The 22,784-nt window shown below is 47.6% G+C and overlaps 1 protein-coding gene across 5 annotated transcripts in view; it reads right to left on the reverse strand.

Annotated features, from left to right (window-relative positions):
• Positions 1-22,784, reverse strand: part of CUX1 (cut like homeobox 1) — a 350,788-nt gene that overhangs the window by 98,910 nt on the left and 229,094 nt on the right. For all 5 annotated transcript variants that reach the window (XM_012104509.4, XM_004020987.5, XM_012104502.5 and 2 more), the window contains exon 9: positions 4,889-4,937. In XM_012104509.4, coding sequence (XP_011959899.2) covers positions 4,889-4,937 — 49 coding nt within the window. The remainder of the gene's footprint in view (positions 1-4,888; positions 4,938-22,784) is intronic.

The raw sequence follows: 22,784 nt of genomic DNA on the forward strand, positions 1-22,784 counted from the left end.
AAGTACTTTAGCTATAAAATAGAGCTTCAGGTCTCAGTAGAACGTTTTGACTATAAACCCAGTGCAAAAATAATGTTATATGCCAATGAACTAGTAAATTGCTCCTCCTGGGGCTCTCCCCTGATGGGAAAGCCACAGAACCAGATGTCTGGCTGTGCCCGCCCTGGTGCAGCTCCCAGTGCCCCTCCTCCTGCCCGCTTCCGCCTCTGCCTTGTCGCTGGGGTCCGAGCCGGCCGCACATCCCTGCCCTGATCCATCTCAGCAGCTGCTCACTGCTCTCCTGGCTTCCGGTCCTTTCACTCCCCTCCACTTTCCGCTGTGTAGCCAGAGCAATCCCTCTAGAACTCAAATCCGGCGTCTCAGTCCTGCCTGTGCTGTTCCACTGTTCTCAGGAAGAGGCCCCCTGCCCTAAACTCGGCTGGACCCCTTCCTCTGGGCCCACGTCCCCAAAGTGGCTTTTTGGAACAGCCTGGAACCCTTGAGTACTTCCTTGCCTTCCTGGGTGCCCTCCTCCCTGTCTACCCGGGAAGTTTTTCTCCTCATTGAGTCACCCTTGTCAACCCGCTGAGTCATTGAGTCCAAGCACTTTCTGTTTGCTCTGTGTCTGGATCTTCCACCTCACACGCTCAGCGAAGTCTGGCCCATATCTGCTCACATAGCTCCGTTGACGGGGAGCTCACTCCTGTAGAAGGCAGCTCCAGGCACCTCTGGTGACTCATTGCTGAGAACAAGCTTCTCTGCGTGGGATGAGGGGAGCTCCCCCCCAATAGCCTCTGCCCGCAGCCATGACAAAGCCCAACCCCTTCCGTGGCCAGTCCTGGAGACCTGCAAGGCCAGAATCCACAACCACCACCCTAGGCCTTCCCCTTTCTAATCTCTTAACATCCCAAGTTCCCTATGTGTCAAGTCCCCCTGTTTTCTTTCTCTGCTCCCCAAAGAATAAAGATGTCCCCAAACTTCCTGGTTTCCCTCCTGTGCAGGTCCCTTCCCCATCCTGGCCCTGGAGTGGACCCTGAAAGCACTCCCTGAATGCTTGCCTTCCTTGCAGGTTTCTAGGACAAATGACAATTCCCTGAGCAAGGACTAATTGCTACAGATGGGTGCTGAATCATCACCTCCTTCATTCCAGAGACTATTTCTGTTAATGCAGCCTGAGGTTGCATTAATCTCCTTTGGCAGCCACATCCGGCTATGAACTCGCCCTGAGTGGCTGGTTAGGCTCTCCTATACCTCCCCATACCCTCACCGTGCTGGTACTCCCCTAGGGTGGGACTTTGGAATTCTCCCTGTGAACCTGGGTATGTTAGCAACTATAGAGCATGAATTAAGGCACTCACTTCCAGGCATGTGTGCATGCTTGCTCAGTCATGTCCATTTCTTTGTGACCCCATGGACTGTAACCTGCCAGGCTTCTCTGTCCATGATATTTCCCAGGCAAGAATACTGGATGGAATGGGTTGACATCCCCTCATCCAGGGGATCTTCCTGACTTCAGGGATAGAGCCCACGCCTCCTGCACTGGCAAGCAGATTCTTCTGCCACTGAGCCATGCAGGAAGCCCTCCACTTCCGGGCATTTTACCTCTAATTCTACAAATAATCCTGCAAAGGAAGTGCAAGCAGACCTCCTTTTATCACGCTTCTCTTTATTATTCCAAACACTGCTTTTTACAAATTGAAGGTTGGTGGCAACCCTGTGTTGGAGCAAGTCCACTGGCAGTGTTTTTCCAAAGCTTTCTTTAAAAATTAAGGTATGTATGTTCATTGTTTGCTCAGACATACTGCTATTGCACACTTAACAGACTCGCAGTGCAGCCTAAACACAACTTTTACATGTACTATGAAGCTGAAACATTTGAGTGACTTGCACTGTGATACCCGCTCTGCTGCGGTGGCCCCAAACCCGAAATCTCTCTGAGGTCTGCCTGCACTTGCCTCCCTTCCTCTCATTCTCTCGAACATTAACAAGTTTCTTTTTTAAATTAAAAAGATTAAATTATGGTAAAATACAATCACATATAATACACCATCTTAATCATTTTTAAGTATGGATTTTATAGTAGTGTTAAGTATGTTCGCATTGCTGGGCAACCATCTCTAAAACTTTTTATCTTGCAGAACTGAAAGCCTGACCCTATTAAACACTATAATTCCCCATTCCCCTAGCCCCTGATACCCACCCTTCTATTATCTCTATGAATTTGATGACTGTGGGGACCTCATATTGGAGAAGGCAATAGCACCCCACTCCAGGACTCTGGAAAATGCCATGGACGGAGGAGCCTGGTGGGTTGCAGTCCATGGGATCACTGAGAGTCGGACATGACTGAGTGACTTCACTTTCACTTTTCACTTTCATGCATTGGAGAAGGCAATGGCAACCCACTCCAGTGTTCTTGCGTGGAGAATCCCAGGGACGGGGGAGCCTGGTGGGCTGCCGTCTATGGGGTCGCACAGAGTCGGACACGACTGAAGCGATTTAGCAGCAGCAGTAGCAGCAGCAGCAGGGACCTCATATAGGAGGAATCACATAGTATTTTTTTCTTTTTTTGTGTGACTGGATTAATTTTCCTTGGCATAAGGTCTGCAAAGTTCATCTTTTTCTTTTCTTTTTTAAAGAAATATAAGCAGTGAAGAGACTTATCCAAGGCCACACAGCCAGGAAGTACCAAGTTGGGACCTGAGCAAACTGCCACCCTGGAAGCGGCACCTTCTGCAGGGTCCTGCCTGGCACCTCCAAGGACCCATCGCCACCCAGGGCCTTCGGCATTTTGAGAAAAGTGTCACCTCTGCCAAATATGCTTGGTACCTGCAGACTAATTAGAACCTGAGCACTGGATATGCACAGAATTGGGTTATCTAACAAAACAGAACTTACCCCAGAGTGCCTTCAGAAGGGGCGCTGGCCCAGGATTGGCCAGGGGGAGAGAGTGGATGGGTGGAAATTTGAGGAATGCGAATGACAGTCCTGTGACAGGGAAGCTTAACAAGTATGGTCTCTGCAAAGTTGAGCGGTGCTACTTGAATAAGAACAAAGGGGCCAAAGTAAATTAGTTTATAGTAAATTAAGGTAAAGAAATGCTTAGGCACCTTTGTGAACTGGAGCAGAAGTAGTGCTTTAGGGCACGGAGCAGAATGGGTGTTTTGAGAATTTGAAAGAGAGGCAAAATGAGTCCTTGGACTCCAGCCCTGTTTCTGAGTGTGGTGAAGCGTGTAGGTTCCAGGCCTGACTCTGCAACAGACTGGCTGCTGACCTCAGTTTGCTTATTTGTAAAATGGGAGTCATAACCACACTGATCTTGGTGGAAACCGGTGAGGTTTAAGGGGCTCGGTTCGTGTGAAGTGCTCAGAACAGAGCCAGGCACAAGACAAGTTACTCAAGAATGGTCAGCTCTTCTCCTTGCGACCAGCAAAGTTGCCACACAAACACGCTACCTGGGACTTCCCTGGCAGTCTAGTGCTTAAAACTCTGCACTTCTGATGCAGCGAACATGGGTTCGATCCCTGGTTAGGGAACTAAGATCTCATATGATATGTGGTATGGCCAGTAAGTAAATACATTTAATTGAATCACTTTAAAGATGCTACCTGGGGTGATGCAGTCCAGGTGTCTCTACTGAGCACCCGACATGGATCAGGCCTAGGACCCTCAGAAAGGAGAAAGGAACCCAGACACCCCATGACCGTTCTCCTGTATAAACTGGCTGTCACATTTCAGTCAGAGTTCAGAGTATTTTCATGAGCTAAAGATCAAACAGGGACGCTCTTTCCTGAATGTCTGCCAAGGGGTTAGGAATGCCAGCTGGGAGGCAGTCACGCTGTGGGACCCTCAAAAGGCAGAGAGCTGAGACTGCAGATTCGAGAAGGATTTTCATCCTCTTGGGGCTACTCTAAGCTTCCCTGTGCGTGGGGCGGCCCGGCTGTAGAACTAAGTGGGGAGAGGCCACTACTGCCCACGTGTGGCCTTCTGGGGCTGAGAAACCTAACCCAGCTCTGGCTGCTTCTCTCCACTAAAAAATAGACTAGAATAAAATAAAACAAGGAGACCCCTTCCTTTTCAAAGCAGTAATACCATTTGCTGAAGCAAAATGTTTTCCTCTTCTGCAGAGTTCTTGGGGAAGGGCCGGGCTCGGCAGGGTGGCAGCTCCGTATTTACAGCCTCGGGATGTGTGCGTGCTTGCCTGCCAAGTCTCCTCAGTTGTGCCCGAGTCTTTGTGACCCCAAGGACTGTAGCCCATCAGGCTCCTTTGCCCACTGGGTTCTCCAGGCAAGAACATTGGAGTGGGTTGCCATGTCCTCCTCCAGAGGATCTTCTCGACCCAGGGACCGAATCCGTGTCTCTTATGTCTCCTGCATCGGCAAGTGGGTTCTTTGCAACTAGCACTGCCTGGGAAGCCCCGTTTTTAGGGTACTGGGTGCCTATTCTGTGTGGGACACAGTGCTGGGGGTGCGTTCCACAAAGCACTGTGACGACTAAGAATCAGCTGAGAGGGCCCGTTGGCTGGAAGCCTTCTCCAGAGAAAGTGGCTCAACCCATTAGAAGGTGGAGGCACAGACTTTGCTGCAGGGTTAATGTGTTGGTATAAACTCTGCTGCATAACAGCTGTCACGGGGAGAGTGTAGAGACTTAAGAGATGGATGGAGGAAGAGAAAAAGCATCACCATGGGATGCCTGGGATGCAGGGACCGTATCAGAGACTTTCCCAAGGAAATCACACCTGGGACTTCTTGTGTATAGCTCATGGCATCAGAAAAAGCATCAACTTTGATAGGTGTATGTGAAAAATACAAGACTAACTGGCTTCCTGACTTAGAGAGAAGCCTCTTCCATGAGGACAGAAAGGGCTATGCTCTTGTGATTTTATGTCTGAAGCCATCAAACATCCTACCTGGTTTGCTCTTTCAAGGTCCGTCATGATCATTTCAATTTCGTCGGCCCTGGGGAGGTGAGAGGGAGAGAGCAGGTTAGTCAATGGGTGAGGCAGGCTCAGGGGCCACCACTGTTTCCAACTTGGCAGCATGGCCCATGGGCACACAGGCCAGGCCAGTGTCGGGGTGGGGGGCCTGCAGACCTGCGAGGGGATACTGATGCCTGCTGGAAGGAGGTGGGCTTACGTCGAGGGAAAGAGCCGGCGTGCTCTTGAGGGGCACCCAGTCTCCTTGGGGAGACAGTGGCTCCTGCCGAGAGCCCTGAACAGAGCCCTGAACAGAGAGCTCTGGAGAAACAGAGGAGTCAGAGATGGATTCTCCTTGGCAGAGGGAATCAGGAAGGTCTCAGAGGAGGTGATGTGGGAGCTGGGTTTTGAAGGATGAGTAGAAGTTTGCCAGGACTGAGAGAACCATGGACACGTGGGGGAGGTGGGGAGAGGCTGCGGATGCAGAATGGGGGCTCTGCTGGCGGCACCACAAACCAGCTGAGTCACCGCCACACCCCACCTCCGAGCCTGCTCATACACAGGGAGTTGCCAGGTGCTTTTTTTTTTTTTTTCCTCCCCTGTTCTGAAAGTCCTTTCTTGAATAATTTGAAGGCACATATATGTTTCCAACATACAACATCATGAGAGAGAGAGGAACCATGCTCAGAGTTCTACTGAGAAGGACAATTCCAAAAGTCTGTCGCAGGTTTGAACAGAACTCCCAGGGGAGTCGCTGCCCCAGACAGGTCCCAATGGTGGCCCCAGCGAGGAGGTCAAGGTCAAGACTGCTACCTGTGAGAGGTTCAGTACCCTCCGTGAAAGGGGGCGGAACATACAGCACAGGCCTCCTCCGGCGGGGGCTGCCTCACTCCATGCCCTGTGGGGACCTGCAGGACTCAGGCCCACCCCTCCCCGCTGGATGGCTTGCCTGCTGGCCTCCCTTGGCTGTCCTTCTGCATCGAGGCTCTTGGCCCCCATCCACAGACCTCTGCTCCGACTTGTCTCACCACATATGGACCCCTGTGTAGCCTGGACCTATACTGCCTGTCCTGTCACCCTCCACCTCTGGGAACCTCGTCTCCTGCTTCCACCCCTCCCCCAATCCTGCCAGTGGCGCCATCTCAGGAGGCAGCACAGTCTCCCCACCAGTATATGTCTCCTCCACCCTCATCCCTGCTGGCACAGGGCTTGGCGTTAAGCCAATGGTCAGGGTCCTGAATGCAGCTGGTCCCTCCAGTGATGGGCTGGTCAGCCAGTCTACCCGCTGGGGCAGGTCGGGGTGCCCGGACAGGCTGACTCCAGGGTTCTTCTGTTCCCCAAACCTGCTTCTCTGGTCCTAACCACCCACCCTCATTCTCTGGTCCTAACCTCCTACCCTTAATACAGAGCCACTCAGGCCCTGGCCGGTCTGTTTTAGCTATTTGCTGCATCGTGTGTTCCCGCCTGTGGCGCTGAGGCTTTCCCAGCCTTTAGGCGTGCCCTGCGATTCCAGGCAATCTCATCAACTCTCGGCAGCCTGAACAAGGTATCAGATGCTGGTGATCAGGTTCACAGATCATGGTATCTGTTTGAAACAGTATGCTGCTTTCAGACTCATCAGAGAAAAGTCTGAAACACCTCACCAAATGGTCTGGTTAAATGAAGCTATTTTTAGGGCAACTTGGTGAAGGAGGCAGTGTCTCTAAGACAAATACTCAAACTGGGGGCCCTCAGGGAAATGCTGGGGGTTGGGGGTAGGCTTGGGGTGGCTTCAATTGTGAAACATCTCCTTGCACCATTTCAAAAAGAAACCTTCAGGATATTAGAGAGAAACTGCCGTGACTCCGGAGGGTAAAACCATCATGGTAAGTGTTAAGATCTGCTAGTGGCAGAAAAGGGGACTTGATGGTCAGAACGGAAACCTGTCTAGACCCCCTGCTGATGGAGCACAGACTTCATTGTGTATGCGAGACAATGAAAAGTCAACAACCTTCTCCTAAGGCAAATCACTACTTTTAAATGCAGCTTTGAACTTAAATCAGTTATTCACTACTTATTCACCAAGTCCAGATCCACGCGGCCACTCACCCAGCCCGCCAGCTGCTGGAATCATTTGGACACTCACTTACTTGGTCCATGAATGTTTCGAGACACCTACAACTCCCTGGCCACAGGACAGGTGCGGGCAGATGTGGCTCCTGTAAAGTCTGCCGGTGCTGCATTTACAAGAGGCAGACAGAAACGCTTGGCTACTGAGCACCCGAAATAAGACCTCCAGGGGCCCTGTCTCCCTTCTCTCTGTAGCATGTTGGGGAGCTGGTGGCTGCAGGACCCAGCAGGTGGATGGGGAACGGCCAGGGCTGGGGGAGCAGAGATCCTGAGCACCGGCCTCAGGGAGGGTTTCCCGAATTTCTCCTGTTGTATCTTCACGAACCCCTTCCTCTTTAATTCTGGCTAAATTATCTCCGTTATTTAGATAGTCTTCTGCTCAGTTTGGCTCTCCCATTATCTGGCTACTGTTGGCACACCCCTTTCCGCCCTTCATGTTGTCCAAACTTCCCCTCCATTTGCTGTGTCCTATTTTGCAGCCATGAAATTAAAAGACGCTTACTCCTTGGAAGAAAAGTTATGACCAACCTAGTCAAAAGCAGAGACATTACTTTGCCAACTAAGGTCCGTCTAGTCAAGGCTATGGTTTTTCCTGTGGTCATGTATGGATGTGAGAGTTGAACTGTGAAGAAGGCTGAGCGCCGAAGAATTGATGCTTTTGAACTGTGGTGTTGGAGAAGACTCTTGAGAGTCTCTTGGACTGCAAGGAGATCCAACCAGTCCATTCTGAAGGAGATCATTCCTGGGATTTCTTTGGAAGGAATGATGCTGAAGCTGAAACTCCAGTACTTTGGCCACCTCATGTGAAGAGTTGACTCATTGGAAAAGACTTTGATGCTGGGAGGGATTGGGGGCAGGAGGAGAAGGGGACGACAGAGGATGAGATGGCTGGATGGCATCATGGACTCAATGGATGTGAGTCTGAGTGAACTCCGGGAGATGGTGATGGACAGGCAGGCCTGGCGTGCTGCGATTCATGGGGTCGCAAAGAGTCAGACACAACTGGGCGACTGAACTGAACTGAACTGAAAGAATGCTCAAACTACCGCACAATTGCACTCATCTCACATGCTAGTAAAGTAATGCTCAAAATTCTCCAAGCTAGGCTTCAGCAATACGTGAACCGTGAACTTCTGATGTTCAAGCTGGTTTTAGAAAAGGTAGAGGAACCAGAGATCAAATTGCCAACATCTGCTGGATCATGGAAAAAGCAAGAGAGTCCCAGAAAAACATCTATTTCTGCTTTATTGACTATGCCAAAGCCTTTGACTGTCTGGATCACAATAAACTGTGGAAAATTATGAAAGAGATGGGAATACAGACCACCTGACCTGCCTCTTGAGAAATCTGTATGCAGGTCAGGAAGCAACAGTTAGAACTGGACATGGAACAACAGACTGGTTCCAAATAGGAAAAGGAGTACGTCAAGGCTGTATATTGTCACCCTGCTTATTTAACTTATATGCAGAGTACATCATGAGAAATGCTGGACTGGAAGAAACACAAGCTGGAATCAAGATTGCCAGGAGAAATACCAATAACCTCAGATATGCAGATGACACCATCCTTATGGCAGAAAGTGAAGAGGAACTAAAAAGCCTCTTGATGAAAGTGAAAGAGGAGAGTGAAAAAGTTGGCTTAAAGCTCAACATTCAGAAAATGAAGATCATGGCATCTGGTCCCATCACTCCATGGGAAATAGTGGGAACAGTGTCAGACTTTATTTTTTTGGACTCCAAAATCACTGCAGATGGTGACTGCAGCCATGAAATTAAAAGATGCTTACTCCTTGGAAGAAAAGTTATGACCAACCTACATAGCATATTCAAAAGCAGAGATATTACTTTGCCGACTAAGGTCCGTCTAGTCAAGGCTACGGTTTTTCCAGTAGTCATGTAAGGATGTGAGATTTGGACTGTGAAGAAGGCTGAGCGCCGAAGAATTGATGCTTTTGAACTGTGGTGTTGGAGAAGACTCTTGGGAGTCCCTTGGACTTCAAGGAGATCCAACCAGTCCATTCTGAAGGAGATCAGCCCTGGGATTTCTTTGGAAGGAATGATGCTAAAGCTGAAACTCCAGTACTTTGGCCACCTCATGCGAAGAGTTGACTCATTGGAAAAGACTTTGATGCTGTGGGGGATTAGGGGCAGGAGGAGAAGGGGACGACCGAGGATGAGATGGCTGGATGGCATCACTGACTCAATGGACGCGAGTCTGAGTGAACTCCAGGAGATGGTGACGGACAGGGAGGCCTGGCGTGCTGCGATTCATGGGGTGGCAAAGAGTCGGACACGACTGAGCGACTGAACTGAACTGAACTGAACTGATCCTCTCCTGCCCCTCTGGACAGCTCTTCAGCTTGATCCCCTGTACCTGTGCTCAGCCTGGGATCCATCTCCTCTCTGTTTCCTTGGTTTAGTTTTTCTGTCTCTCATACCTGTCATTCCCACTCCATTATTAAATTATTCCTTGGTTTTGCTTTATGTTTCCTCGAGTGTATTTTTTACACGTATTTCATATGACAGGCCCATCTGATTGCCTTCCAGAGAGGAGTGTCCTCTTCTGGGGCCTTGTTTTTCCTGGGGTTACCAGGTACTCTTCCTGGCAGTGTACACAGGGAGGTGGGGCGCATAGAGAGGCAGACCTGCTGTGTATTTCTCAGGATGAATCAAAAAAAGACACACAGCAATGTTCAATGCATTTTGCTGAGTGAAGGAAGGAAAGGCAGGGAATAACCCTAGGTCTCCAGAATAAACTGATAGTGCCTTTCCACCAGGAAAACTCTTTGGCTAGAGCTGCACCTTGCTTTCTTTCCTTTTTCTTTCTTTCATTTCTTCCTTCCTTTCTCCATGCTGTGTGGCTTGCAGGATCTTAGTTCTCTGACTAGGGATCAAACCTATGCCTCCTGCAGTGGAAGCTTGAAGTCCTAACCACTGGACCTCCAGGAAATTCCAAGGGCTTTGCCTTTAATTCTCAGCATTAGGAGGAGGTGATCCTCCTGGTAAAATGCCCCAACTTCTGTTCTGGAGATTAAGGGTAGAAATGTGACTGTCTGGGGACCCACACTCACTTATTTTTAATCCACCCCTCACTCCTTGACTGGCCACTGCCATTGGCCATGGGGTCAGGACAAGGTCAGACACAGGCCTGGGCTAGGAAAGAGAGGTATTCTCAGCGATCTGGCTTCACATAGAGGCTAGGTCGGCAAAGCTGGGACCTGTGGGGTCTGGGAAGTGATATCCAGATCCAGCCAGATTTAGGGGCCTGGGGGGGGGGGCCTGAGTGCCTCCTAGGTGAATGGTTTTGTTTGGTCATTACAATACCTAATACCCAGAAAACAATGTATCATCTCTGAAAGATTTCAAGTCACTGATTAAAAAAAAATTAGCCACATTTAAACAGGAAGGTGTCTTTTTGGCATTCTGCAGTGATCCCTGGAAATGAATTTCAAGTTTTTCCATCTTCTCGTCAGTTTAACTTTGGTTACTAGGCAACTGCTAAACTGACCAAAATATTGAATGTGATAACAAGTGTGGTCCTTACCTTTCATAATGAGAGCAGGTCTCGTATTTCCAGAGCTTTCAGATGATAATGCCAACACTGAGCCCTGCTGTTCCAGGGCCAGGGAATTCAACACCAGCTCCCCTGAAGACAGCAGGGCCCAGGGGAGCTAGATGGGACCAGAGCCACAGGAGACAGCGCTAAGAACCAGAGATGCAGTGGGCAAGGAAAAGTTCAGATGATTACTATAGAGGTCTGTAGGCTCAGCGATGCACCTTTCCAAGGGGGCATGCTTTTTAAAAGGGGAGATGAAAAACACAACCCACTGGGTACCAAAATGTGATCAGGGCTCTTGGAGACGTGAAGTGCAGCCCTTGGCGCTGGCAGATTTGTCAATACTGGTCGAATCTTATAACTTGTCTGCCACCGAGTCGGTACAACGCACTCCTTGCCAAGCTGCTGCTGCCCCCCTCCCTCCCCAACAACATGAATCCTACCAGACAAACTGCCCTCAGTAAGTAACATGAAAGTGCCCAGGGGTTAAAAAAGCAACCGGAAACGTTATCTGAAAAGAACAGTTATGAATTAGATGGCATGTGCTCTCATAGCAGGGCGGTCAACAATATTCTGGGGGGGGGGAGGTTCCTTCTTTTTGTTTCGCAGGCTCAGCTACCACATCAGTGGGTTGGAGCTGGAGCCTGACGTTAGTCTAAAATCATTTATTTTCCAAAGTCCATAATAACTGCACGTTATTGTTTGCTCAGCAAAACTATTTATTATAAAGATTACGTTCTCTCACCTTTTTACGAGCTGACAAAACAGCTTTCACTGAACTATTAACCAGAGCAGCATTGTGCTCTGCTCTGGCTGCAGACTGCGGATCATTTCAGCCTGGCCTGGAATATGCAGTTTCATTCAATCAGTTCCCCACAGATCATTCCAGGGTAGTCTCTGGGCTGGCACATGATTTTTTATGAGGAACTTGAAAGGACACAGTCAAGGCTGACGGTAGGGAAATCATATCCACGATGGAAACCCTGTGTTTCCTTTCACACTAGTCTCCCGAGTGCTGAGGGATGGCACCAGGGCAAGGGTGGAGCATATTTCAATCCCAAACAAACCTGCAACTTCAGGAGCTATTTAAGCAAAGTAAATCTACAGGGCAGTTGAAAAAGCATCCGGGGCAAACTTTAATGGTCAGTGTATTTTCTTGGATCCAGGTCAAGAGCCTCAATTCTAGATTGTAAAGTTCTTAGGCATCAAAAGAAGAAATATCTGGGATTTCCCTGGCAGTCTGGGGGGTAGGACCCTTTGCTTTCACTGTAGAGAGGAAGGTTCAATCCCTGGTGGGGGAACTAAGATCTTGCAAGCTGTGTGACGCAGTCAAAAATACAAAACAATAAAAGAAAAACAAAAGAAGAAGAAATATCTAAAGATCCATTCTCCCTGATTTAAAAACAAGCAAAAAGTTCCAGTATGCTTGGTAAAGTGAATGCTTGCCCCACCCAGTGGACGCTATATCTGCCACCTGGCTCATCAGGAAGGCGGGTCAGTCTCCAAACCTGGCTCCCAGCACAAAGGAGCAGAGGAGCCCAGAAGCAGGGCTTGCTGGACCGCATGCGATAAGAACTGGTGGGAAAACGAAGAGGAGGAGGAGCCAGAGGGCCAGGGATGAGGAGGTGTCTTGGCTATAGGGCTGGAATCGCCTTAATGGGGGTTGAGGGTCTTCAGAAAAAGGGCCTCTTCCGCCTGCACACAGGCACACAGGTGGGACTTGGTCTCAGGAGAGGAAAGGCTGGTCTGAGGCCAGTGTGACAGGCAGGGCAAGGCTGCACAGGAAGGAGGTGGCACCAGCCTGAGGCCCAGGGGTGTGAGTGGAGTTGGGGCAGCTTGCTTTCAGTGATGCTTACAGAGCACCTACTATGTGCCACGTCCGATGGGGAAACAAACATCCTGGGTTGGTAGTGCACAGGGCACTGACATTCACCTTACTGGGACCACAGGGATGGACGCCATACATCCCAGGAGTTCAAAGACGGGAGACCCTGTTACTGTCTGCTCAGGTGGGCGCAGGGAAGTGAAGACACCAGGGAATTTGGGTCCAGGACAGCCCAGAAGGAGGGACAGCAGGCTTTGCAAACAGGAAGAGAGAGGCTCTTGGAGGAGAGGACCTCTGGTCTGCAACCTGAAGGAGGCAGAGAACAGCGGGCAGAGGGAGGCACAACCAGACGAACCAGAGACTGAACCAGACCACATGGGGTGGGAGTCCATCAAGCTTGTGTTTCCATGGCAACCACCCCAACCATGTCATGAGGCCAGCCTCTTCCTGCCCCTTCTATGCCTCCTATTTCTTTCTCTCATGACAGCAGAGCACAGACACATAGCTAGGTGACAGTGGGGACCCTTGCCTAATGTCAGATGGTGGCTGACATCACAGGTGAGGCCTCCACTGGTTTACCATCAAACGCTTTGCTCATTTTGGGCTTTAAATACATGTGTTTGTATTTTGTTAATGCGACAGCCAACTGTTCGTATTTTATTAAGACTTTTTAATAAAAGAAGGACACTGATTTTATTAAGTACCTTTTAAGCATTTATGAAGCTAATTAGAAGGTTCTTCTCTGACTCGCTAAAATGGTAAATTACACTGACAGTCACTTGCCCCCTATTTGGTTGTGGATATTATGCACTTAACACGCTCCTGAGTTCTATTTGCTAATATTTTATTGAGTACTTTTCCCCCATAAATATTTATAAGTGAGACTGGCCTCTGATTTCTTTTGTCTTCTCTTTGTCAGGTAAAGTCATACAAAGTACTTTGAAAGCTTTTCTTTCTTTTTGTAGACAGAGTGAGCCATCACAGATTTGACGATATTATTCTAAAAAAACGTGAGCCCACATTCCACCCATTGGTCTCAACATGTTGCCTGGCAGGCGAGCCCTTGGCCACCTCCTGCTCCCGGGGCAGAGTTCACAGCCAGTGTGCCTTAGGCAGTGTGATGGGCTCGAGAGCTGCTCCCCAGCACCCTCCCTCCCCGTGTCCTCTGGGCCAGGACCCCTGGGGGCCACCTCTCATCAACACCTTGGCTCCTTTTCCAGTTTCATTTCCCGCTTGTCCAGCCATCCAGACAAAGAGGCCCAAGTGCACAACTGTTCCCTCAGCGCCGCTGAGGTGGGGCCGAGGCTTTAGTCTGCGAGTGACATGCATTCTGTGCACATTTCCTTTTGTGGCTCAATCGACAAACGCTCTTGTGGGTTCTCTAGCCTTATTCTGTTCCTTAGAGCCACCATGCTTGTCCGCACAGCTATCCCTGCTGCTGAGCTCCACATGCTGCTGCTGTCGCCATCTAGGCCTTGGCTCCAGGACCCACTGTCTTCTGAGGGTCTCCTGGCAGCCCTGCTCCCAGTCATCTGCTCATTTATTTTTATTGCACTTATTTCTGCCTCTGAGTACCTTGTTCAGATACTGATGGCTTGTTTATTTGCGGCCATGATCCCAGAGAACACAGCAGGCGCTCCCTAAATCCTGGCTGATGAACGACGCAGACCTACGACGCCTTCACTTCCTTGAGTCCACCCTGCATGTGACAGGCAACAACTCACTGGCTGGGATTCTAAACAGCAGAAAGTGGAGGGCTGTTTTGCCAAGTTGTAAATATGACTTTCAAGGAAAGAGTCTGTAAGTTGTTTTGGCAGAAGGAAAATACTTAGTTTTTCTGACCACTTTTTGTAGCCCTTGAAAGAGGAGGCAAACACTTTCCCTGGAAGAAAAAGTATCTATAGACCCGGGTTCTTGGGAGCATGAGTTGCCAGAGGGCAGGGCTGTTGGCTCATCTCCCTGTTGCTCCCCGTTACTCCCCGTCCCTCCTGGGGCCCACAGAGCTGGGTACAAACAGGACTTGACATGGATTGGCTGGGGAGGTGGGAGAAGAAAGCATCCTTTGTGGAAGGGTTTTCTTGACAACCCCCAGCTGTATGATGGGTCCTGTCTCTCATTTTCCACCCGGGTTAGGCCACCTCTGCTTTGGGGTGAAACTACCTGGCATCCATTCAAGCCCCCAGTCAAACGTGTCACCCCAGAGTAGACCCTCCCTCTCTGATCAAGTCGAGGTCTGGGCAGAGAAACAGTTATAGAGCTTGACCGCTGTGTCAGACCCTCAGGAAACAGTGGTTTTTACTCTTGTTGCAAATAAAACTGTATCAAGAGACAGTTAAAACGGCCAGAAGGTCACCTCTGCTTGTTCAGGAATTAACCACAATTTGTTCCTTCTGATGACTGTTATATTTAAATGTCAGTGATACAAGTAATGATTAAAATCAATTTTGGTGAAGCCTCATCAATACCAAATGGGAAGGAAATTTCCCTTCTGGCCCTACTATTTAACTGACTTGCTTACACGAAATAATTTAAATAAATCCTCCTTTAGTTTAATCTGAGTCACTCCCCGAAGTACAACCTGCTATGATCAGAAACTGCCTGTGACCATCACCCAGGCTCAGTCCTCGCAGGGTAGAGCCCCGGGGACAGCCATGGCTGGAGAATTAGCTCACGAGACTGCTGCTCCTGAGGTCGTGGAAGCCTCTTGGGATAAGCATCTGGATTAACTTCAGATGCCTCTTGCCATTTCTCTCACGTTCTCTAAAACTGTGGCTCTAAAAGCCAGGAGGAGCAGTCTGGTGTGAAAATCCTTTTCTTCCCTTAGATCAAGTGCCAGGGGTCACAAGTAGGATGGAGTGATGACACCTTGGGCTAGAGTCACCAGAATGTGGCTGGCATGGCAGGTAGACAGGCCAGACTCCCTCCCACTGCCTCCTGGTCCTTTGACCTTGGGCAGATCTGGGAGCGTGACAGTCATCTGCCTGGGAGGAATAGCGTGGCCTCTGTCAAAGAAACTGGCACAAGGACGAAATAAGAATATTGATGGAGGGTAAAGAGAAAACTTCATAAACCCATGCACACACTCATTATTATTGTTGTACATGAAAATCAGGATCTTTCTTTTCTGGTCACAGCTAATTTTCAACACCCAAGACAACAGATTATAATCACAACTGCCTAGGAAGTAGGTTTTGCCCCCAAATTCCAGTCTAAATCTTATCAGACCTCTGGGTTCAACTACAAACTTGCAGGGATGAGAGGACAGAGGAACAAGCTAAACTACATCTGAAACAAGATAGAGATTGTGGGAAACTCTTCAGGGCAAGTAAGCTGGTTTCTCTTCCAAACAGGTTGACAGGAAAAGAAAAAGAGATGGATCAATAAAAATGGATGAGACTTAAAAGATATACCAACCAATTGCAATGTGTGGGTCTTAATTTGGATCCTGAGTCAAAACAACTTAAAAATTTTCATGTATAATGTTTAGGGGTAATTAGAAATTTAAGTATTGATGATATAAAGAAGTTAACTTCTGATGTGATAATAGTGTGCGTGCTCAGTTGCGTCTTGACTGTTTGTGGCCTCATGGACTGTAGCCTGCCAGGCTCTTCTGTCCATGGAATTCTCCAGACAAGAATACTGGAGTGGGTTGCCATTTCCTCCTCCAGGAGCTCTTCATGACCAAGGATTGAATCCGCATCTCTTGCATCTCCTGCACTGGCAGAAGGATTCTTTACAACTGGACCACCTATGATAATAGTATGGTGGCTATATTAAAGAATAAGAGTCCTGAATGCGAGGCTCTACAGGCCAAACCATCTAGAGGTGAAGGGAAAAGATTCTGGAAGGAGCTTCAAGATAAAATGGCAGTAATGACAGGTGGGCCAGGAAAGCACGGCTGGAATTGTCCAGTAGGCACCTAGGGGTTCTGTCCTCTACTGTATGCCAGAAATTGAACATAATAACAAGCAAACAAACAAAAAACAAAATTATAAGGTGATTAAAAAAGCACAGACCATCACAGTAGTTTAGTGTCTCTCCATTATAACTTGTCAACCATAAAGTCGGTAGGCTGTTGACCACCGTGGGCACAGAAATGAGGTGACCAGAAGGCCCGTGCAGAGACAGGCAGGATGCTACAGAGTGGCCCCTGGGAAAGAATACAGATGAGGAGTACTTTGCTAGTTTTAGTCAAGTCAGTTACCTCTTAGTATCTCCGTTAACCTCATCAAAGGGAAGGAAAAACGGCACACTTTTGCAAGGAGAACATGATTGAAAAATCATCCATGAGTATCTCTCTTTGATACAGAGTAAGTGGATTCTGGAGGGGACACAGGAATCCCAACCTTCCTCCCTCCAGGAAAGGGGCTCCCAGCAGCCGCCTCCACGCGGGATCTGGAGGGAGCCGAGGCCGCCACCCTGAGCACCAGGTCCCCCAGGGGACCTAGGGTGCTGTTTCTTTCCTCCAGATGTTTAAGAAGTAGGTCTTTTTGGTGGTTGGAGCATGGCCTGCCCCATGTGAGCTTTCACACTTTCGGAGCCTCCTTTCAGATTTTTCTTTTCCCTGTTAGCCTGACCTGTAAGCACTCTGCCTTGGGCTGACAGGTGCCCCTGATCCTGTGCATTCTACCATCTCCCGAGGGCACAGGGGACGTGCCACCACTGCAGGTGGACAGGAGGATGCTGCTTGGATTTCACAGGTGGGGAAACTGAGGGTGGGGGTGAGTGGTGACCAAGAAGCTCAAGGTCACAGAAAGGAGCAGTCCAGGGTAAGAACCCTGCGTTTGTGTGGGACTGTGAGGGATTCTAATTACCCCCTTTCTCTCCTAAGTACTATGTGGCAGGAATTGTTAAGAGAAGGTTTGGTGGCAGAGAAGTTAAAACTCAGAATAAGGAAACCTCTCCAGTTGAATTCTAGTTATTACGCTCTGTTCCCTTCCCCTCCAAGTCCAAGGCTGAGATGATTTCCTGGGACTTCTCGGGCCCACCTCAAGGCCCCAGGCTGTCCTCCGGATCTCTTCTACGCCCTGGGGACTTCTGACCACACCTCCTGGCCCTTCAGAGCTGCTTGCAGAGCCTCCCCTCCACTGGTCTCCCCCCATCAATCCAGCACTTGGCTCACCTGCGGCTTTGGAGGCCCTGGTAGCATCTGTCCATGGCCCCCGCCCCCTTAACTGCCCTGCACTTAAGGCAGCTGGTGGTTTGTCTCCTTCACCCCACAGGGTCGGGAAGTGAAACTGGAGAACCAGGCAGCCGACGGCAGTGGCCTGTCCCAAGGAAAGACAGCATCCTTCCTCTTCCTCTTGCTGGCACCGAGAGTCTGCAATTCGGCAGCGTAAGTGCCTTTTTTTAGGGCAACTTGAAAATGAATAATTCAGTGGTTCCTCTTCTACTTGTGAAGTGTTAGACAAACAATTCAGACGGGGCCAGACTTGCTGGCCCCACGAAGACCGTCCCTTCCCTTTGGTCTGACATCATCGGGTTTGGCCATGAATCTTTAAGAACACCCTCCATCCTGTCTAATCACTAAAATACCACAAAGGAAGTTCATGATACTTAGACATAAGGAAAAAAATAGCAAAGTTAATTGCAACATAAAGTTTTCCCTTGTTGCCAAGCAAACAGTACATCAGGGCGTCACAGTAACACTGAACTCAGAAAGTCCTATGCGGGGAATGTCTTAGTCATGTCAGGTTATTGAGTTGTTGAGCTTTAATTCAAATCCAAGTCTTAAAGAGGCATCTTTCCCATGGAACTCTAAGCTCGAATTCCCAGGTTTTAATCTAAGAGCTTCACTGATTCTGTGTCTGGTATTAAAGGCACCTGGAATACTTTTTGAAGGTCAGTGTGATGAAAATTTGAAGTTAAACAAATGAATGACCTTCCTGGTTTTATTAGAGAATTCACATTTTGGAAGTGATTGTTATTGGACAGGCCAAACCCTCTTCCGTATGTTCATGATTGGTTGGAAAACTTCAGTGGATAGAACCCTGAGGGCCCTCTGTTGGGAAGACACAGTCAGCAAATAACTGCCTTACAGCTCAGCTATGTGCTGTGACCACTGATGTACAATGTCACTGGGATTCTGGGCAGGAAACTGGATCCAGTCAGCTTTCCAAATGACAGGGTAGGGCACTCCCTGGGTTTAACCCTTATTGAAGGACCCTGGATACCTGGAAAGTATATTTCTGAGTTTAGTAAAAGTTAAACAATGTGATGATAAAAATGTATCTATGTTTGTGCCTTAGGATCTACCTAGCAAGCCTCAAGTTTGTGCAAAAATATTTACCATGTGCCAGAGAAAAAAGGATTCTTATCACTGTAGTTGATAATCCTGCTGAGCAGCAGGTGCTTTGTGAAGGCAGTAGGAGATCCTCAGAAGTTAAAAGTGTTAGCTGCTCAGTCATGTCCAACTCTTTGCGACCCAGGGCTGTAGCCTGCCAGGCTCCTCTGTCCATGGGGTTCTCCAGGCAAGAATACTGGAATGGGCAGCTATTCCCTTCTCCAGGGGATCTTCCTGATCCAGGGATCGAACCCAGGTTTCCTGCATTGCAGGCAGATTGTTTACTGTCTGAGCCACCAGGGAAGCCCGTGGTCCTTGGAAAATTGAACAACTTTAAGGAAATTGCCAGCTGGAATGTGCAGGTTCAGTGTATTCTATGAAGGATTGGGTCTCACTGCAGAAGGAGGTGAGGCTAATGTAGTGAAGTATAACTTGCTGCTATGCTTGACATATAATGCAATAGCAGTGCAGTATGGTAAGAGAATTTAAAATAAATATGTGGCTTTTAAAAGGTTTCCAAAGGGTTCAATAGTTCTGCAGTTGACCCTGAATTTCAGTAAAAAGGGGGGATCTGGAGCAGGGCTTGCCTGGAGGACCCAGGACATTCAGAGAGTCAATTATGCTCTGTAGTCCATCTTTCTTAAATAGATCAGAAAGTTTCTGACAGAGATGATGTGAATCGGGGTGGGGGGAAGAGTATTAAGAATAAATAAAAACGTAAGATAAGAGTTATACTGGTAAATGTAACCAGGCCAAATTCACCTATAGCAATAAAATATGTATTGGAAGAAAACCCCAAGCCTAACGAAATGCAATAGAAACATACCTCAAAAGAGGAAAAGATTAACTAGACTTTTTCAAAAGGCTAGGGTAAGGTTTTAAAGCCACACTAGCCAATACTATATGTAGCAAAATAACAGAGAAAGAAGTCATACTTAGAGGTGTAGTAAATAATAAAACACAACAAGCTTGAACTTGTCTTAAATCACAAAGTAAGACAATCCATAAAATATGCAATATAAAAATGGAAAGAAGCACAATATATAGAAGTATTTTCCTACTAGAAAATGAACCACACCAAATGACACAGAGGAAGGGGTCCAGTCACATGGAATCTGAAACCCAGGTCAAAGCTGAATTTAAATGGGAATCACAAGAGTGCAGGGTCTCAAACAGGACAGACATTTAAACCAAGAGCCTCCACTGCTCTCCACAGACAGATAAGAGAGATGCTCCTTTTAAAAAACAGGAATCAAAGAGGAGAATCAGGTATTCTGGTTGTCAGAAAAGCACACAAATTCACTACTTATAGGTAATATGGCTACATGCTTGTCCAAAAGGATTCATTGGAGCAAAACAGCAGAGAACCCATGACCCAAGAATTCAGCAAAGCCCCACGTTTTTTGATAAAGACAAAAAATGACACTTCTATGTACCAGTAATGAATAACTAGAAAATGAAATAAATGATTTCATCTATAACAGGGATAAAAATATTAAATATGTGGGAATTAAAATAACATGGCATAAATTCATCTATAGAACATCAAATTACAAAATGCTAGTGACAAAGAAAGCTAATGATGACATTTCTTATGTGCAGTTGTCTTAAAGAGAAATAAATATAAGTTTAGCTTCCAAGTTGATTTATAAAACTCAGTAAGATGCATATAGAAAACTTAGGTAACCTCAATAGCAGTAAACTTACAGTAGGTATCAAGATAGAAAATGAAACATTATTAAAACAGTTGGGTACTTATAAGGATGAAAAGTTGGATCAATGGAAAGAAATTTCAGACAGCAATCCAGAGACATATGTAATTATTTACATCTGATTTGTCCAGCGTTAAATACTGAAGGAAGGAATTATTGGGCAAGCTGAGAATAGGTACGAAGAATAATAAACAGACACATACCTTACCTCATAGGCTATAATACATTCCGACAAGTTAAAGATACAATAAATCATAAAAAATAATAAGGAAATGGATTGGGAAGGAAATAATAATTTTCAATTATTGAAACCATGTTAAAAATGATTAATGATGAAGTTGATGGGATCTAGCTCATATATTTATATTACTTCTGGACAATGAAATCACTAAAACTCAAGAGAAGATCAATTAAGAGGTAGAAGTAATGATCAATGTGGGTGAGTAGCTAAGATCCAGAATGCTAGCCACATTCATGATCATGGGTGATAAGGAAACACAGGGGGAGTAAACCAGCCAACGGGCAAGTGCTGAGTTTTGTCCTAACAAATATCAAGTCAAGCGTCTACGAGCACCCACGTAGCATGGTAGAGGGGCGGCAGAGCTGCTGCAGCCCGTCCCTTATCTCCTGGATCAAGCACAGAAGGTCTGAGACAAGTAGCGTGAGCTCCCCAGGCCAAACACAGCTCCGGGTACACCCACCTCTGACACTGGTGCCGGGGGAAGGGGAGACAGCCCGCAGCACTTGGCACTGCTGTACCAAAGGGGTTCTTCCCCCTGCAAAGGACATGCTAAGGAACCTTGATACAGCACACCCTTTGTCCTGGTGGTCTCCTGATCTAGTAATGGGTCTAAGGACTACTGACATTTGGGGGACTTCCCTGGTGGTCCAGTGGTTAAGAATCCACCTTCCGAAAGACAGGATGTGGGTTCGATCCCTGGCTGGGGAACTAAGATCCTGCATGGCACAGGGCAACTAAGCCTGCATGCTGCAATGAGAGATCTCGTCTGCTGAAACGAAGACACAAAGCAGCCAAAAGTAAATAAATTAATTAAAAAACCCCCAAATCACTGACATTTAGAAGCAGTCATGGATTTAAACAGTATTCAAGATATCTACAAGGACTGTGATGTGATGTGAAATTACTAGGATTTCTGCTTGCAACAAAGCCACAGACCTGTTCTTGTTCTGAGTTGTTGATTTGCAATGGAAAGAAATACTACACTGCAGTCAGATTTAGTGAAAATTAAGATGTTTACGTTCTGGGTACAAATTCAAGACCCCAAATTCTCTCCACGGAATAGGAGAGACCAGAACCCTCCTCACATGCTCGCAGAGGCTGGTGCAGATAAGTGTGGGTGCCGGAATGAGGTGTGGAAGGGCAGGTGATGTGCTCGTGGAGAAAGGCTGCTAACAGCGAACTGGGATGTGGGAACTGGTGATCAGGGGAAAGGCCTGCAATTCTACGGGGTGGGGGTGGGGGTTGGGGTTTAGAGTTGGTGTGAAATGAGGCTATGAAGGCAGAGCTGTGTCATGAGGCATCCTGGACGCTATGGCATCATTTTTCAGTGGAGGCAAGAAAGAGCCATGTGTTTTCACCTGTATGTGGAATGAATAAATATAACAAAACAGAAACAGGCTCCAGATACAGAGAACAAAACAGCGGCTGCCAGAGGGGAAGTAGGTGGGTGGATTGGTGAACTAGGTGAAGCAGGGACAGAGAGGTACAAACTACCAGCTATAAAATTAAGGGGTCACAAGAAGGTAATGTACAGCACTTTCAATACAGTTAATAATATAGTCAGTAACACTGTAATAACTTTGTATGGTACATACAAAGCTACAAAAATATTCAATCACTATGTTGTACATCTGAAATGATCCTTCAACTAAAAAAAATTTATAGAATTTAAAAAAGAGCCATGGAAAGATTTTAAGGAGGAGCCATACAGACAGGATCAGATTTATATTTTGGAAAGATACTTTTACAGATACTTGGACGACTGGCAGCAGGGAGATTTGCTAGGGAGGGACTGAAGAAGGAAAGACAAGGGGTGAGAAGAGCCCAGTTAACCGCAGTGACAGTGGAGACAAAGACAGGAGGAATGCAGAAGGCCTCGAGGAGGTGGAGCTGACACGGCTAGACAGCAGGGTCAAGAAGGAACCTTCATCTCTGGAATAAGGGAGGACCAAATATGCTCCAGGGAGGGGAAAAATGGAAGGGAAGCTGCCTCCAGGCAAGAAGGAGGTCAGGAAGGATCATGAGTTCGCTTGAGCCTGAGAGGCCTGTGTCTAGTAAGGAACTGGAGCTTTCTCTTTGGGTATTAAATTTTTTCTTATTGATTTCTAAGGGTTCTTTATATACACAGGCATACCTTGGAGACAGTGCTGGCTTGGTTCCAGACT

This window comes from Ovis aries, chromosome 24 (genome assembly GCF_016772045.2).
Source record: "Ovis aries strain OAR_USU_Benz2616 breed Rambouillet chromosome 24, ARS-UI_Ramb_v3.0, whole genome shotgun sequence".
Lineage (NCBI taxonomy): Eukaryota > Metazoa > Chordata > Mammalia > Artiodactyla > Bovidae > Ovis > Ovis aries.